This window comes from Corticium candelabrum, chromosome 21 (genome assembly GCF_963422355.1).
Source record: "Corticium candelabrum chromosome 21, ooCorCand1.1, whole genome shotgun sequence".
In the NCBI taxonomy this organism is placed as follows: domain Eukaryota; kingdom Metazoa; phylum Porifera; class Homoscleromorpha; order Homosclerophorida; family Plakinidae; genus Corticium; species Corticium candelabrum.
Genome location: NC_085105.1, coordinates 2076630 through 2092493, shown reverse-complemented (window position 1 = coordinate 2092493; position 15864 = coordinate 2076630). Strand labels below are relative to the sequence as shown.

General features: G+C 40.5%; 3 protein-coding genes across 3 annotated transcripts; all 3 read left to right on the top strand.

Moving 5' to 3' along the window:
* The first annotated feature begins 1455 nt into the window (after positions 1–1455).
* On the top strand, positions 1456–2738 carry LOC134196590 (uncharacterized). The gene is made up of 2 exons (XM_062665768.1): positions 1456–1538; positions 1595–2738. The coding sequence occupies exons 1-2, from the start codon at positions 1523–1525 to the stop codon at positions 2593–2595; spliced, it is 1017 nt and encodes a 338-aa protein (XP_062521752.1). The 5' UTR covers positions 1456–1522; the 3' UTR covers positions 2596–2738.
* Positions 2739–11105: 8367 nt separating this feature from the next.
* Positions 11106–12534, top strand: LOC134196637 (uncharacterized). The gene is made up of 3 exons (XM_062665840.1): positions 11106–11173; positions 11237–11341; positions 11409–12534. Exons 1-3 carry the CDS (start codon positions 11161–11163, stop codon positions 12356–12358), a joined length of 1068 nt encoding a protein of 355 aa, XP_062521824.1. The 5' UTR covers positions 11106–11160; the 3' UTR covers positions 12359–12534.
* Positions 12535–13585: 1051 nt separating this feature from the next.
* Positions 13586–15219, top strand: LOC134196621 (uncharacterized). Its single transcript, XM_062665817.1, has 2 exons — positions 13586–13660; positions 13718–15219. Exons 1-2 carry the CDS (start codon positions 13645–13647, stop codon positions 14707–14709), a joined length of 1008 nt encoding a protein of 335 aa, XP_062521801.1. The 5' UTR covers positions 13586–13644; the 3' UTR covers positions 14710–15219.
* The last annotated feature ends 645 nt before the right edge of the window (positions 15220–15864 follow it).

Here is a 15864-nt window from a genome sequence, read left to right as displayed (position 1 = left end):
ATGAGACTCCGCTTATGAGAAATGCCCAAATCTCATGAGATGAGCAATTGGCGTATGAGGCGCATGAACACACCCATTGAATCTCATGAGATAGGCGTCTCATGAGATTCCGCTCATGAAAAATGCCCAAATCTCATGAGATGAGCGAGAATCTCATGAGATTTCGCTTACTTTCATGCTCTTTTCGATCGATCCTTGACCAGTCTGTAATCTTTTTTTAGATTATTTATTTGTTCTTTGCACTGCTCTGGTGTTCTGATGAACTTACGTTTGGTTAGTTCTTGTGATATTTCCTGCTATATTTTGCTCTTGGTACCAGGCTTTGTCAGGAGGTTCTGTATCCGCGAGTGTGACCACAGGTTGATGATCGAAGCACGTCGTTACTTCATAAGAAAATTGACGAGACTCTCTTTCTACCTTGTCTTCCAGAATTTTCTACAGCTTGATTAATTTGATGGTTAGTTTGCTCTTCAATGGCTTCCTACCTGCTCTTGACTGGTTTCTTGACTGGCTCCAGGCGCGGGTTTCAGCCGAGAGAATAATGATCAGTGGTCTCTGCAGTTTGTAGAGGCTCCTGGCTATCAACGTTGAGTTGACCCAAGGCTTGATAGTACCGAAAAGTATCGCCAGTTCGGTAGCTTCCCGCCATTATCCAGTTATCTAAATGGTGTTATAAGAAGTGTTTAGTGATGCATAGTAATGCAGTAGTGCGAATGACCATTCCGAGACAGTGTGAAACCACGTTGGTAGCCGCAACCTTAGTTGACTTGAGTAAGTTAGCTAACCTAACTTAACCGAACTTACCACTAGTGTGAAACCGTTCTTTGTTTCTCTAGCCTCGCCCCAGACGCATGTATCAGTGGATTGCAGTCCTGGTTGTCTACAAAGGCAAAACAAGGGAACTACCTGCACCAGTGCAAAGCATCAAAGTAAAGGCAACAACAGAAAAACTTGTGGGAAATCCTTGCAAAGGTTGCATGTGATCTGATTATGAATTTATCTACAGGTTAAAAAAATAATATATTTGGTCATCTACCGGATTGCGGCTCTACTAATTTGGTGACTGTTTTGAAGTCTCCTAACTAAGACTTCTCTTTCGTTACCTGGACTATATTCCCCAACCTCTGTGACTGCACACTGTGCGCATGCTCACTACTCACGGATGTGTCATGCACTTTGTTGCGATCGAGCGTACACGCCCAGCCAACCCACCCCTAGCGTGCGCTAAGCCACACCCTTTAACCCGCGCTAGGCCGCTCCACTTTCAAGTTGCTTCCGTCGAATCCGGACCTGAGAAATGACAGTCATTGGACCATGTACCATGAACTGCTGCTTACTTACCTGTTGCAAGCATGCAGTAGAGTCTTTAATGATGTTGAAACGCAAGTTTTTACCATTGCCGACTCGGTAACCAGACACTACTGCGTGCTGTGTTTGTAGTTTAATTACCCGGATATTGCATGCTGCTCGTACGACAGTCTCTCTCTCTCTGTGTCTCCAATCCTCGAATATTGTGCAGCAGATGACGACTTTAGAAAGTAATTTTTATACTTTACTACGCAATTTCAAATGTGCTTTACAATTGTTGATGAAGGGGGCCCTTCTGAGGTTGACTGCACATGGGAAGCAAATTTAGTTGAAGAGCTGGACACGTTGACACAAACAAGTAAAACAAAGTTTCAGGAGTTTGCAGACGAGATCAACCAAAGAGCAAAGGCACTAGTGGCTGCAGAAGCAAATAAGCTACATGATGAAAAGGAACGTCAACTTAGAGAGATAGAGGAAAAGAAACAGAAGGTAGGGGCTGACTTGCAAATAGAACGACAACAATGGGAAGATGAAAAGAAATCTATGGAGCACATTCAAAAATTCCAGTCTAGTTTAGTCAAATTGAATGTGGGAGGCCACAAGTTCACGACATCTCTCACAACACTGAGGAGTCAACCAGACTCTATGCTAGCAGCTATGTTCAGTGGACGTCATCAACTCTCGACTGATGAAGATGGAGCTTACTTTATTGATAGAGATGGTACACATTACAGGCATATTCTCAATTACTTGAGAGATGATACCAATCTTGAGGAGACTCTTCCACAAAAAAAGAGAGAGCAAATTGAGCTTCTTAAAGAGGCTCAGTACTGCCAACTGAATAAACTTGAAACCAAAATTAAGATAATGATGTTGCCACGTGTTACTCAAGAGCAGTTGAATACCTGTTTTTCAAACAGCAAGGCTTTCTTCACATCTGACAGTGGAATCCAAAGACAAACAGCAAGACAAGTCTATCAGTCAATGTCACATGACGAGCATAATTTGTCTGATTTGAACTTTTCAAACTCGTTCTTTAGTTGTACTGGAATTTCCTTCAAAAAATCATGTTTGCAACAAGCTAACTTCTCTGAGTGTTTATTTCAGTCTCGTTACACAGTTGACTTTTTGGATGCTGATCTATCAGGAGCTGACTTTCGACGTTGCGGAGGTCTCACCACAGGAGGAGTCAATTTCAAAGGAGCCATACTGGATAATGCAAAGTTTGATGATGGTGTGGAACAAAAACTGCTTGCAAAACTAAAACTACAATCTAAAGACAAATGATGCATTTGTATGTTCCTTAGCAGCTTCTTGATCAACTTAATGTGACAACTCTTATTGTATATTCTGTTGTTATTGACTGGTGTAGCCAAGTAAAAATGTTGTTGCTACAAGTGCACTTTTATCTAAACCATTGCTGTCTCAGGTACCAGATGGTGCAGTGTTATTTACATGAAAAGCTGTTTGAGTGTGACAACCTGCATGTCTAGACAGTTATAGCCTAAAGCTACAGTATGAGCTGCACCTTCATGTAACAACCATTCAATTGCTTTGACTTTGCGGTACTTACAATTGTAGATTTCTCACTGCCTATTAACTTATCATTATTTATTAATTCAATTGCACAACCATGAAATTGTTTCAAAGCTACAGTACAGTGAAACTTGCCTTGACAGAAAAATTGGTATTGTCAAATCAAAAAGCTCAAACCCTATTACATTCTTTTATTTCTTTACATCCTCAAATCTATTTCTCTCCCCCAACTTGATTCGTCCCAAAACAAATATGTGGTTTATCACTTCTTGTAAGAGCATGATTTCAACTGTTTCAACCATATTTTCTGTCCTTGTAGAATAACATTTTCAAAGTCAATCTCAGAGATACCAGTTTTGTTGCTTTTAAACCATTTCACCCAAAAGAACAAACGTATAAATAAAAATATAATTAATTAAAAATTACCTTAAATATTGTCACGTGATACTGGATCTTGTAAAGTGAGTGATGATTACTACCACAAACAACACTAACACAAAAAGATACAATTGCCACCACTACATCACCACCACTAACATCAACTAACACCATCATGTAGAACAAACATCTACATTGATGAACATGTCACATGTACTGCTGCTTACCTGTTGCAAGCAGTGCAATCTTTGTTTTGTCATTATAACTGTAAACAGTAATTCACATGAGACCTTCATAGTAGCAGCCATTAAAATGCAGGGTGGCCCAAATTGTCCTGAAAACAATTAAACATCATTTATTGATATTTAGTGCACTGAACCTAGCAAACACTAACACAGTGCAGACTGTAATATGTACTCGCTAATGCTCATAAGCTTAGACTTAGAAGTGAGTAGTAAGCAAGGACCACTAGAAATGTTTTTATTTATTTATTTATTTATCTATTTAATTAATTATTTATTTAATTATTTATATATTTATGCATTTGTTTATTTATTTATTATTTTATTTATTTATTTACATGGCATAAAAGATTGCTAATTTGTAACCATGCTATAAAATTATTAACGTGAGCGTTCATATTTGAGTTCAATCAGACATAAACCTTGGTCTAGTTTCAGGTTCCACCAAATTTACACTAAAATGTCATTGATATATATTTCTCTCTTTTGTTGTAAGATGTCAATATTGTTGTAAGATGTTATATAATTAGTACTAAAGCTTGCCTCACCTAATTAGCTAAACTAGTTATTTACAATACAGTACGTTACAATACAGTACGTATACACGTAAATTAGACATGCCAGTTCCGTTACCGTTACGTAGTCACCATGAAGACAGCATCACGTTTGACGGAAACCTGCTGCAGCCGCTGCTGTTGCAAGCTAAGATGATGCTCATGTGGGATCATGGCTAAAGAAGCGAGACTATCTCTCTCCTGAAATTATCATTGAGATTATTTCGCTATGTGGACAGAAGCTTCTGCGACAGCTGCTGCAAGAGATCAGTGAAGCAAACTTTTTTGCCCTGATTGTTGATGAGGCTACCGACGTCTCGCACAATGAGCAAATGTGCATCGCCATTCGTTGGGTTGATTCCAGCTACACTATCCATAAAGATGCTATAGGCTTAATCCAGCTTCCAGACATCAAATCTGTGACATTATTTAGCACCATTAAAGATATGATGATACGGTGTTCCTTGCCACTTTCTAACTGCATAGGTCCATCGTACGATGGAGCTGCCAACATGAGTGGTGTCCGGAATGTTGTACAGGCTCTTCTGAAAAAAGAGGCAGACGGTCACTGTCTGCATGTCCACTGCTTTGCCCACAGCCTGAATTTGTGCATAAAAGATGTCACTCAAAAGTGCGAACTGCTACGCAATTGCATGGACTTTATTTTCCAGCTAGTGCGGCTTATCAGGTTTTTACCTAAGAGACTTAATCTTTTTGAGAGCGTGCGCAAGGACATTTCGGTGTCAGAAGGTGAGTCGGGTCTGTCTCCATTACTGAGACCACTTTGCCCTACACGATGGACTGTTCGCCATTCTGCCATTGCAAGTATCCTGAAGAATTATAAGATGCTCATGATAACACTCGAGATTGTTCAACAAGGTCATGATGAGTATGTTGCTAAAGGAAGTGGATTGCTGGCAAAGATGGAATCATTTGAGACTTTCTTTAGCTTGAAGCTTGCTTACAGGGTCTTCTCTGCAGCTGAACAGTTTTCCATAAACCTTCAGGCTAAAGACACAACTGTTTCCGAGGGAACCAGGGGAGCTGACTTATTGAGACCACATTACGTGTCCTTGCGGAGTTACACTGCCTTTACAGATTTCTATAAGGATGTTCTGGATTCATCAGGAGGCCTGACTGACGAACCTGTTCTACCCCGCTGCCGGAAGGTACCCAAGAGATATAATGAAGGGGGCGAGACGCATCGTTATGCATCTCCTGAACACAGGTATCACCACGCCCATTTTGAAGTACTGGACTATGCGATTGGCGAAATAGTGAGACATTTTGATCAATCTAATCTTGCTATTGATCGTGAGGTGGAGTCTCTGCTAATTGATGCAGCCAACGGCAAAGATATACCAGAAATCTCAGAGGCAGCTGCCAAATATTTTCAGGGGACTCTAAACCTAGCGTGTCTAAAGATCCAACTAAAGATGTTACCAGATGCGATCACGAATGCATTTGCTGGTTCTGCTATCCGTGTGAAGAAGGTAACGCATGTCCGGACCATTGTTGACACGCTCAACCAGAGTCAAATGTACAAGAACATGCTCAATCAGGTAGACAAACTGGTTCGATCATAATTGACATTCCCTGTTACTAGCGCCACTGCTGAGAGGGCGTTCTCTTCTCTGCGCCGCATAAAAACGTTTCAGAGGAGCACAATGTCACAGCAGCGTCTAAACAACTTGTTCTTGTTGTATGTTCATAAAGCAAGAACAAACGCCCTTGATCTTTCATCTGTGGCCAAGAACTTCGTATACGCAAACAGTCGTCGATCTAACTATTTTGGGAAATTTTAGAGCTTTTGAAGTTGTGTCATGCTGACGTATGCAGATTGATTTAGAGCATCGTAGATATAGTTCTCATTTAGTGAATGGAGTTGCTGCAGACGCTAACAGTCATTTAAGTAAACAAGTGTCTTCTATTAGTGTTGCTATGTCTGTTAGGTATGGCGAATGATACAGGTAAAGAGGGCCAGCCTCTGGATCCACCAGATGTAATGTTGAATTCTTAGTTTCAACGAGAACTTTGCCTATTGGCGGTACTATATACGTGTCCTTACCCTGAAGTGTACTTGGCTCAGCCCCCCTGCTCGAAAACATCTTCCTACGCCACTGCTGGATAATGCAAGGTTTGACGATGGTGCGAAACAAACAGTGCTTGCAAAACTTAGACTACAGTCTAAAGACAAATGATGCCAGGCGGGGATCCAGGATTTTTCAAAAGAGGGGGTTGCAGGTTTGGATAGACCACGCCTACTTCAGTCATTACGCTCATATTGTCAGAGGTGCAAATAATAGCTTACATAGAGCTTAGCTAAAGTAAATGGCAACAACTATGGCAACATATCTTTAGCATGCATGTGTCGTGTCATGCATGCAATAAACTATAAACACTCTAAATCATCAAAACTGTTTAACAGAATCTAACTGCAGCATCCTGCCTACACTACTGCTACATAAACGTTAAGTAAATTATGGTGCAGTTATATCTCTTTCAAACAAAGACGGAAAGAACAATCTCCGTGAATGATTTTGAACAAAATATGACAAACTTCGTCTACTGGTACCCGCTCTTTGTAATGTATGGCGATAACTGCTAAGGTCGGCAAGACGCTCTTCTGCCATGGTAGCTCTTGCATAAGTCTTCAGTCTTCTCAGTAGAGACAATGATCTCTCCGCTTCTGCACTTGTAATAGGCAGTGTACATGCTATCAATAGCAGACCATGAACATTTGGATACATCTGAGAGTTACAGGCTGCCAAAGCCAGGAGAAGGTTGTTGGGTATGACCTTCTGGACTCTTGCTCTCTTTTCCTTCTTTCTTGCATTTCCTAGTATGTGCCTTGCCATACTGACTGTCACCTTCTCACTTCACTTCTTAGAGACTTCGAGAATGGAAGATCGGTTGCCAGTGCAACATTCTATCTACTCTTTCCATTGGGTCAACATCAAAACGAACTAGAAGGGTAGGCACTAGACACAGCAATGCTTGAATATTATCTTGACCACCAATAAATCGTTCGCGCAGCTGCAGAAGCAGGGAGTCTAGGAGGGGTATCGCAACAGATCATTTATAGTGCTCAGTCGGGCTTTGACTAGGTGTATTGCTTCGGTTTCGCTGTAAGTTCGTTTATCTTGGAACAGATTCAACGGGTCCAATACTGTCTGTGATTGGCAGAATGTCTTGATACGACAAGTCAAAGCGGTTGTCTATATCTTGCCTTGTTACCACAATTCTTTCAGTTACTGAGTGAAACATTTCGTACTCAACAAAGATATCCTGGTCACGAGTCTGTAGTTTCGCTGCCAGATCTCTCACTTCATCAAGAATCGTCTTAGTTATTGTAAATACTGCAACCGTTCGAAATGAACCTTGTGCTTTAACTTTAGTGTCTCTATCCCAATTCTAACTTCCATCAGTAAATTCTGATTCTAAGTCTGGATAATCTCGAGGGGATGAAATAGTGTCTAAGAAGGTGACAAGGGCTTCATACATTTCTAAAAAGACGTCGAAGCACGTATGACGCTTTGTCCAACGCGTCTTACAGAGTCCCTAAAGTTTAGTGTGAGTTGATTCCGGCAGGTACATACTGTTAGCTCAAACATGCGCTGCCTCTTCGGACTGTGTTCCAAGAAAAGGAAACATTCATTAATGACCCCAATGACGTTTCTTACCTCTTGCACTTTACAAGAGGCATCTATAGACAAACTAAGGCAATGGCAATAGCAGTGCGTATACAGGGCCAATGGGGACTTCTCTTTGATCTTGGCTTGTACACCACTAATTCCGGATGACATCACGGACGTTCCATCATAGGCCTGTCCACGGATATTGGGTAAGCACAAAAAACTGACAAAGCATTCCTGTATATGAAGATCTTCTGGAGTGGACAAGTCAACAAATCTCAAAATAGACTCCAAGAATTTCCTGGTTGGCATGAGGATCGTTCACTTCATCAGCTTTAATAGTGAACGGTAAATTATTTCCTCTGACTGGTTTTGTCAGGCGATTCCTGATTTTAAAATCGTAGATATTCAAGATTTTATTCTAAATAGTCTTGCTGGTATACCGAGCATTTTTCTGGCAATAAAGAAGATGTCTATAAAGGACGGTGGCTTTTTGGACAGAAAACGTAGTGTGGCTATAAAGTTACCTCGGTTGACATCTTTATTAGAAAAATCAACTTGTCGTTACAATGGCCTCAAATAGATTACTAAGGCCTTGCTTAGCTAAAAAAATCAACAGCACTAACAATCTCCCTGAGAACTGTTTTGTTTTCCCCTTGTTTATCAACTTTCTACAACATTATTCAAGAATCTACTCTGGCTGAGGGATTTCAAAATTTCACCTGAAAAGGTCTGCTCGTAGAGCTGCACCATGATGCATGTCAGTCACTCTCTGCATGGCCAACAAAGACACCGTTCTTTCCAAGAGCTTTTGGACACGGTCTAGGGTAAGGCGATAGGGCTAAAACGCCAGCCTTTGCATCCCTAGCGCCTCCTCTACCTGGCTGCTCAGGAAAGAGTATGCAGAACTTACAGATTCCTCCATCAAGGAGTTTGCTGTACACCAGCCAGGGGAACTTCTCCAGCCATGAGTGCTGAAAACAGACGGTCCAGCTATTCTTATTCTTTGTCACTTGATGAGAGCGAAGGCAGAAAGAAGGAGAAGGTTTCCAATGTGAGTGAAGAAACTGCATCTTCTTGCTGTCAGGCAATTCTTCAGCTAGCTTTCTCAAGTGGAACATAGAACCACTTGAGGCCTTTACAAGGAATCCTTGATCAATCAGATTCCCTCCGTATCACTAGAAGGAGCAGCGACATCTACATTGCTTGCCACACCCGCTGAAAACCTTCTTGCGGCGTAGATGCAATACAGAAAGGCTTGACTCTGACGGATGGTCCTTGTCTGCATTCTCCTGATTCAAACATTGCAATTTTGCAGGCAAACTGTCCTTGTCTTGCCTCTCGAAAACTCTACCAGTTAAACACAGCTGGACCATTATTGATTAACACACGATATTACAAGATATTGTCATGCAAATTCTTAAATTGTTGGCGCGCTCTTCAGAGAGTGAACTGCACGACAGCATTACAGTGTACCACAGCTTATAACCACTAAGTCAGACTCACTGTGACTGAGTCTTACTCTGACCAGGTACATACGCAGGCTTTGTTGGAACACACGTTAAGACAGATCAATGCGTAGCTTACCTATAAGCATAGGCATAGAAACTTGCAGAGGCGCCGGAGGGACACGTGCTACTGCACTATTTGATCTTAATTTTGATTTCGAAGTTTGATTTTGGCCAAGTGTAGCTAATAAGTAAACAGAAAGTATACTGTGTGGCAGTGCCCCCTCAGTTGTAACAATGTTTGATGCTTTCAGTCCTACGCCCCTAGTAAGTACTAGCGGTCTGCTGAGTCTGTCACTGTTTAGATCACTAGTTCTACGAGAAAACCATCCGCGAGTGTAACGACTCCTACTCACCTTTTGAACAAAGCAGGTATCATGACAAGATGCAATGCCGGAGTCACGGATTCTGTAGATACAGGATGGAGAAAACTGCGCGTGAGTAGTAAGCTGGTCACGTGAACCTGCAGTCACAGACTGATGATACCAACTACACTCTCTTCTGTACGTAGGAGCAAATTTAAAATAACTACCATTAGTTCTAAACACACCCAATAAAAGATATGATTTATTATTCAAATATTGAGAAAGAAAGTTGGTCTTAGCCTCCCATTGCAAAGAATAGCTTCGGGATCCCAGACTGCCCAGTGCGAGCCGAACCCCAAAAGCTAACAAAAGGGGGGTTGAAACCCCCACAACCTCTATCCTAGATCCGCCACTGGATGCATGATGCATTTGTATCTTCCTTAGCAGTTCCTTGATCAACTTCATGCGATAACTGTTATTATATATGCTGTTGTTGTATGACTAGTGTAGCCAAGCAAAACTGTTGCTACAAATGCAGTTTCGCCTAAACCATTGCTGTCTCAGTTACCAGCTGATCCAGTGTTATTTACATGAAAAGTTGTTGGAGTGTGACAACCTGCATGTCTAGACAGTATAAAGCCTAAAACTACAGTATGAGCTGCACCTCCATGTAACAACCATTCAATTGCTTTGAATTTGAGGTACTTACAATTCTAGATTTCTCACAGCCTATTAACTTATTATTACTTATTAATTCAAGCTGCACTAGTATGAAATTGTTTCAAAGCTGTACAGTACAGTAAAACTTACCTTGACAGAAAAATTCGTGTTGCCAAATTAACTGACTGCCAGTTGTGCAATAGAACAATTTGATAATTGTAGTGCTAACGGCTAGCTAATGCAATGCTGTGCAACCTCTGATTACAATTTTTTGACAAGACTACGTGTAGCAGTAAATTTTTTAGTGCAGCGTTTGTTGTCTGCATTGGCATTGCTAGAATATCTAAAGGCAAAATGCCTAACACGACATTTGGTCTCAGATCTAGTCAAACCCTAAAATATTGTGTACTTTTTTAGTTAGGCGGACACTGCAAGCATAAAATACTATTCTAAATTTCTTAATTGACAGCCACGAGCCTTTTAGGTATGGGAAACATTGTAAAAGTCACGTGACTGGACTAAGAACGCGTTCCACCTACTACGTGTGTATGTATCCGACAAAGTCTGTCACGCTTAGAAATATAGGGGTATGCAAGTAATGCCAAGTTATGTCACGTGAGTCACGTGAGTCGCGTGAGTCACTGAGCTGTGCCCGTCTAGGTCGAACAATGAGCGTAAGCTTACACTTAGCTAAATTCGCACTGTGAAAAGAGTTTGTCGTCTTGAGGCCGGTCTACTAATAAACACCGTCGACTTGGTCTAGTCGTAGAGAGCGAAAGTGATGTAGGCGACGGCTCAACTAGCGGACTAAGCATGTGCTAGGTACTATGATGTCTAGCTAAGGGATACTAATATTGTTTTTGCGTGCAAATTTACGCAGCTCTTTTGAAGAGGTGTGGGAATGGAACGTTCACGTGCTCAAAATTTTGCTTAGTGACCAATGAGTGTAACAGTCCTAAATTTTGAGTCTCCCGGATCTTCTTATTCACCTCGTTAGGTTCTGCATGCTGGGTCTATACGTGTCTCTTTAGAAGATGAACTCAAGAAGTAATTGACCTTTGTTGCCGACAATGAGCAAATTTGTGTATTGTCAAACGTTTGTTTGTGAAGAGAGGCATCGCAAGAACTACGAATACGAGACGAGCAAACCGACTTCAGCTCAAAATCTGGACGAATTCGCCACTGAATTGGCACAAACGGCACAATACTTTGCAAGTAAGATCAAACAAAAAGCAGAGAGTAATTTATACTTTAGCACCGCAATTTCAAATATGCTCTACAGTTGTTGATGAAGAGGGCCCTTATGATCAGGATGACTGCACGTGCACGTGGAAGGCAGATTTAGTTGAAGAGCTGGACACGTTGACACGAACAAGTAAAAGAAAGTTTCAGAAGTTTGCAGACGAGATCAAACAAAGAGCAAAAGCAGTAGTGGCTGCAGAAGCAAAGCTAGGTAAAAAAAGAAGAAAGGTAGAAGACGACATAAAACAAATGCAACAACGTCTAAAAGATGAAAAGAAATCTATGAAGAACGTTTACAAATTTCAGTGTAGCCAAGTCAAATTGAATGTGGGAGGTCACAAGTTCTCCACATCTCTCACAACACTGAGAAGTCAACCAGACTCTATGCTAGCAGTTATGTTTAGTGGACGTCATCAACTCGCGACTGATGAAGATGGAGCTTACTTTATTGATAGAGATGGTACACATTACAGGCATATTCTCAATTACTTAAGAGATGATACCAATCTTGAAGTGACTCTTCCACAAACAAAAAGAGAGCAGACTGAGCTATTTAAAGAGGCTCAATACTGTCAACTGAACAAACTTGAAACCAGAATTTGGAAGATGATGTTGCCACGTGTTACTCAAGAGCAGTTGAATATGTATTTTATCAACAACCATGGGAATATGTACAATCACCAGTACCAGTATAACTATTTTTCAACTGCCAGTAATTATGATAGATACCGAAATCAAACGGTAAGACAGACCAGTACGACAATGTCACTTGATGAGCATGATTTGTCGGGATTAAACTTTTCAAAGACACACTTTTTTGTGCTGGAATTTCCTTCAAAAGATCATGTTTGCAACAAGCTAACTTCTCTGGGTGCTGGTTTCAAGCTGATTGTCCTGTTGATTTTTCGGATGCTGATCTATCAGAAGCCAATTTTCAAAATTGTGAAGGTCTCACCACAGGAGGAGTCAATTTCAAAGGAGCCGTACTGAATAACGCAAAGTTTGACGATGGTGTGAAAAAAAAACTGCTTGCAAATCTAAAACTACAGTCAAAAGAAAAATGACGCATTTGTATGTTCCTTAGCTGCTTCTTGATCAACTTCATGTGATAACTCTTATTATATGCTGTGGTTGTATCGACTGGTGTAGTCAAGAAAAAATTTGCTACAAATGCAGTTTTATCTATGTCTCAGTTACCAGATGGTCCAGTGTTATTTACATGAAAAGCTGTTTGAGTGTGACAGCCTGCATGTCTAGACAGTCTATAGCTTAAAACTACAGTATGAGCTGCACTTTCATGCATGTAACAATCATTCAATACTTTGGGTTTTAAGTATTGCTTTGAATTTGAGGTACTTATAATTCTAGGTTTCTCACTGCCTACTAACTCATCATTATTAATTCAAGCTGCACAAGCATGAAAATGTTTCGAAGCTACCGTGAAACTTGCCTCAACAGAAAAATTCAAAGTGCCAAAATAAAATGCTCAAGCTAGACCATATTAGCTGTCCTGTAGAATAAGATTTTAAATTAGTATTTTCTTCAACTGGAGGGATGGGCAAAAAAGCTATCACATTTTTCAAGCATATAGCTAACATCATTTCAAACAATCAAAATATCTCTTATGCACAAATAATGTCTATGATCAGATGCAGACTAAGGTTTGCTCTATTGTGATCGGCAATTCTGTGTGTTCGAGGGACAAAATCAAAACTACATTGTCCACACAAATTAGACATGGTGGACATTGTCCAGAGTGAGGCTCGTCTCGAGCTCACTCACTAAGTATTTTTCTTTAACAGACATTTCTACTTGACATAGTTTCTTTTATTCACGGTTGTTGTAGCACTGTGTTGCCAGTATTGTTGTAGTTAAACCTATCGATATCAAATAAAAAAAATAAAAATTAAGAATTAAATAAATATATAGTTTTATTAGCAACTAACCACACACGTGATACTGGATCTTCTAAAGTGAGTGCTAAAATTAGCTAGTCATGTGACGCGAGAGCGCTGCAACGGAGGAGCGAGGCGAACGCCTGGGGAACGAGGCTAGAAATGACTGTCATTGATGACCATGTAACATGAACTGCTTACTTACTTACTCCACTGCTTACTTACCTGTTGCAAGCATGCACTGGAGTCTTTACATGTACACTGCTACATGTACACTGCTACAAACACAATTTTTTACCATTGCCGACTCGGTAACCAGACAGCTACCCGGATATTGCTGCTGTAGCAAGGCGCAGTGCGAACTCTACGTTTGTGCAGCAGATGACGACTTTAGAAAGTAATTTTTATACTTTAATACCGAAACTTCAAATGTGCTTTACAATTGTTGATGAAGGGGGCCCTTCTGAAGTTGACTGCACGTGGGAAGCAAATGTAGTTGAAGAGCTGGACACGTTGACACAAACAAGTAAAACAAAGTTTCAGGAGTTTGCAGACGAGATCAACCAAAGAGCAAAAGCAGTAATGGCTGCAGAAGCAAAGCTACGTGAAGAAACGGAACGTCAACATAAAGAGATAGAGGAAAAGAAACTGAAGGTAGAGACTGACATGCAAACAGGACGACAGCAATGGGAAGATGAAAAGAAATCTATGGAGCATATTCAAAAATTCCAGTCTAGTTTAGTCAAATTGAATGTGGGAGGCCACAAGTACACCACATCTCTCACAACACTGAGGAGTCAACCAGACTCTATGCTAGCAGCTATGTTCAGTGGACGTCATCAACTCTCGACTGATGAAGATGGAGCTTACTTTATTGATAGAGATGGTACACATTACAGGCATATTCTCAATTACTTGAGGGATGATACCCATGTTGAAGAGACTCTTCCACAAACAAAAAGAGAGCAAATTGAGCTTCTTAAAGAAGCTCAATACTGCCAACTGAATAAACTTGAAACCATCATCAAGGAGATAATGGTGCCACGTTTTACTCAAGAGCAGTTGAATTTGTGCTTTACGCAAAATTATCGTAGCTTCAGAGATGAAAATACCATCTTAATGGAAACAATCAAAGAAGTGAGTAACCCATTGTCACAAGATGAACGTGATTTGTCTGGATTGGTTTTCTCAAAAACAAGTTTTCTTTGTGCTGGAATTTCCTTCCGAAGATCCTGTTTACGAGAAGCCAACTTCTCTGAGTGCTGTTTCTACCCTGCTTATCCAGTCGACTTTTCTGATGCTGATCTATCAGGAGCCGACTTTCGACGCTGTGGAGGTCTCACTTCAGGAGGCGCCAATTTCAAAGGAGCCATACTAGATGAAGCAAAGTTTGACCATAGTGTAAAGCGACAACTGCTTGCAAAACTACAGTCTGATAACAAGTGATAAATTTGTGTGTTTCATAGCAGCACAGCTTCATGTGCAAGATGGAATGCAAAACTTATTGATAACCCTTATTGTATGTTGTTGTTGTATTGACTAATGGAGCAAAGCAAGAATGTTGCTACAAATGCAGTTTTAACTAAACCATTGCTGTCACAGTTAACAAACACTACAGAAAGTCGTCTGACTTCGTAGCAGTCAACAGCATGTCCAGACAGTATAAACTGCTTAGAACTATAAGTTATATCTCCATGAAACAACCATTATTTGTATCAAACTTTTATATATATTTCATAAATTGCTTGAATTTGAACTCTATGTTTCTCACAGCTTAATAATCTGTCATTAATTCAAACTGCACAAGTAGGAAATTGTTTCAAAGCTACAGTACAGTTGAACTTGCCTAAATACAACAGTAATTCGAAGTGCCAGATTATTAGTCTCACGTAGCCAGACCACTCCTCTTTCGAACTTTATTACTCTAACCCTGACTCTAGCCTTCCTAATAACTCTAACGTATTATTTGTGAAGAGAGACATCGCAGGAACAACACGAACAAAACGCGTCTTCAGCTCAAAATCTGGACACTGAATTGGTGACAGAAACAGCACAAGAGTTTGCAAGTAAGATGAATCTACACGCAGAAAGTAGTATCGCAATTTCAAATTTGCTTTACAATTAATTGTTTATGAAGAGGGCCCTTCTGCAGCTCAGCTGAGGTTGACTGCGCCACGTGAAGGCAAACTGAGTTGAAAAGGTGGAAACAAGGAAAACAAAGTTTCAGGAATCTGCAGACGAGATCAACAAAAGAGCACTGCAGATCGAAGCAAAGCTACGTGAGGAATTTGAACAGCGTCAACATCAAGACATCGACGAAAAAGAAGAAGGGTAGAAGACGACATAAAAGAATTGCAACAACGTCTAGAAGATGAAAAGAAATCTATGGAGAACGTTTACAAATTTCAGTGTGGCCAAGTCAAATTGAATGTGGGAGGCTACAAGTACCATATCTCTCACAACACTGAGGAGTCAATCAGACTCTATGCTAGCAGCTATATTTAGTGGATGTCATTAACTTGCGACTGATGAAGATAGAGCTTACTTTATTGATAGAGATATGGTACACATTACAGGCATATTATCAATTACTTGATCAAT

Coding starts and splice junctions, on each gene's coding strand:
- LOC134196637 (XM_062665840.1), top strand. Junction 11,342..11,408: donor AACGGCACAATACTTTGCAA/GTAAGATCAAAC, acceptor TATGCTCTACAG/TTGTTGATGAAGAGGGCCCT.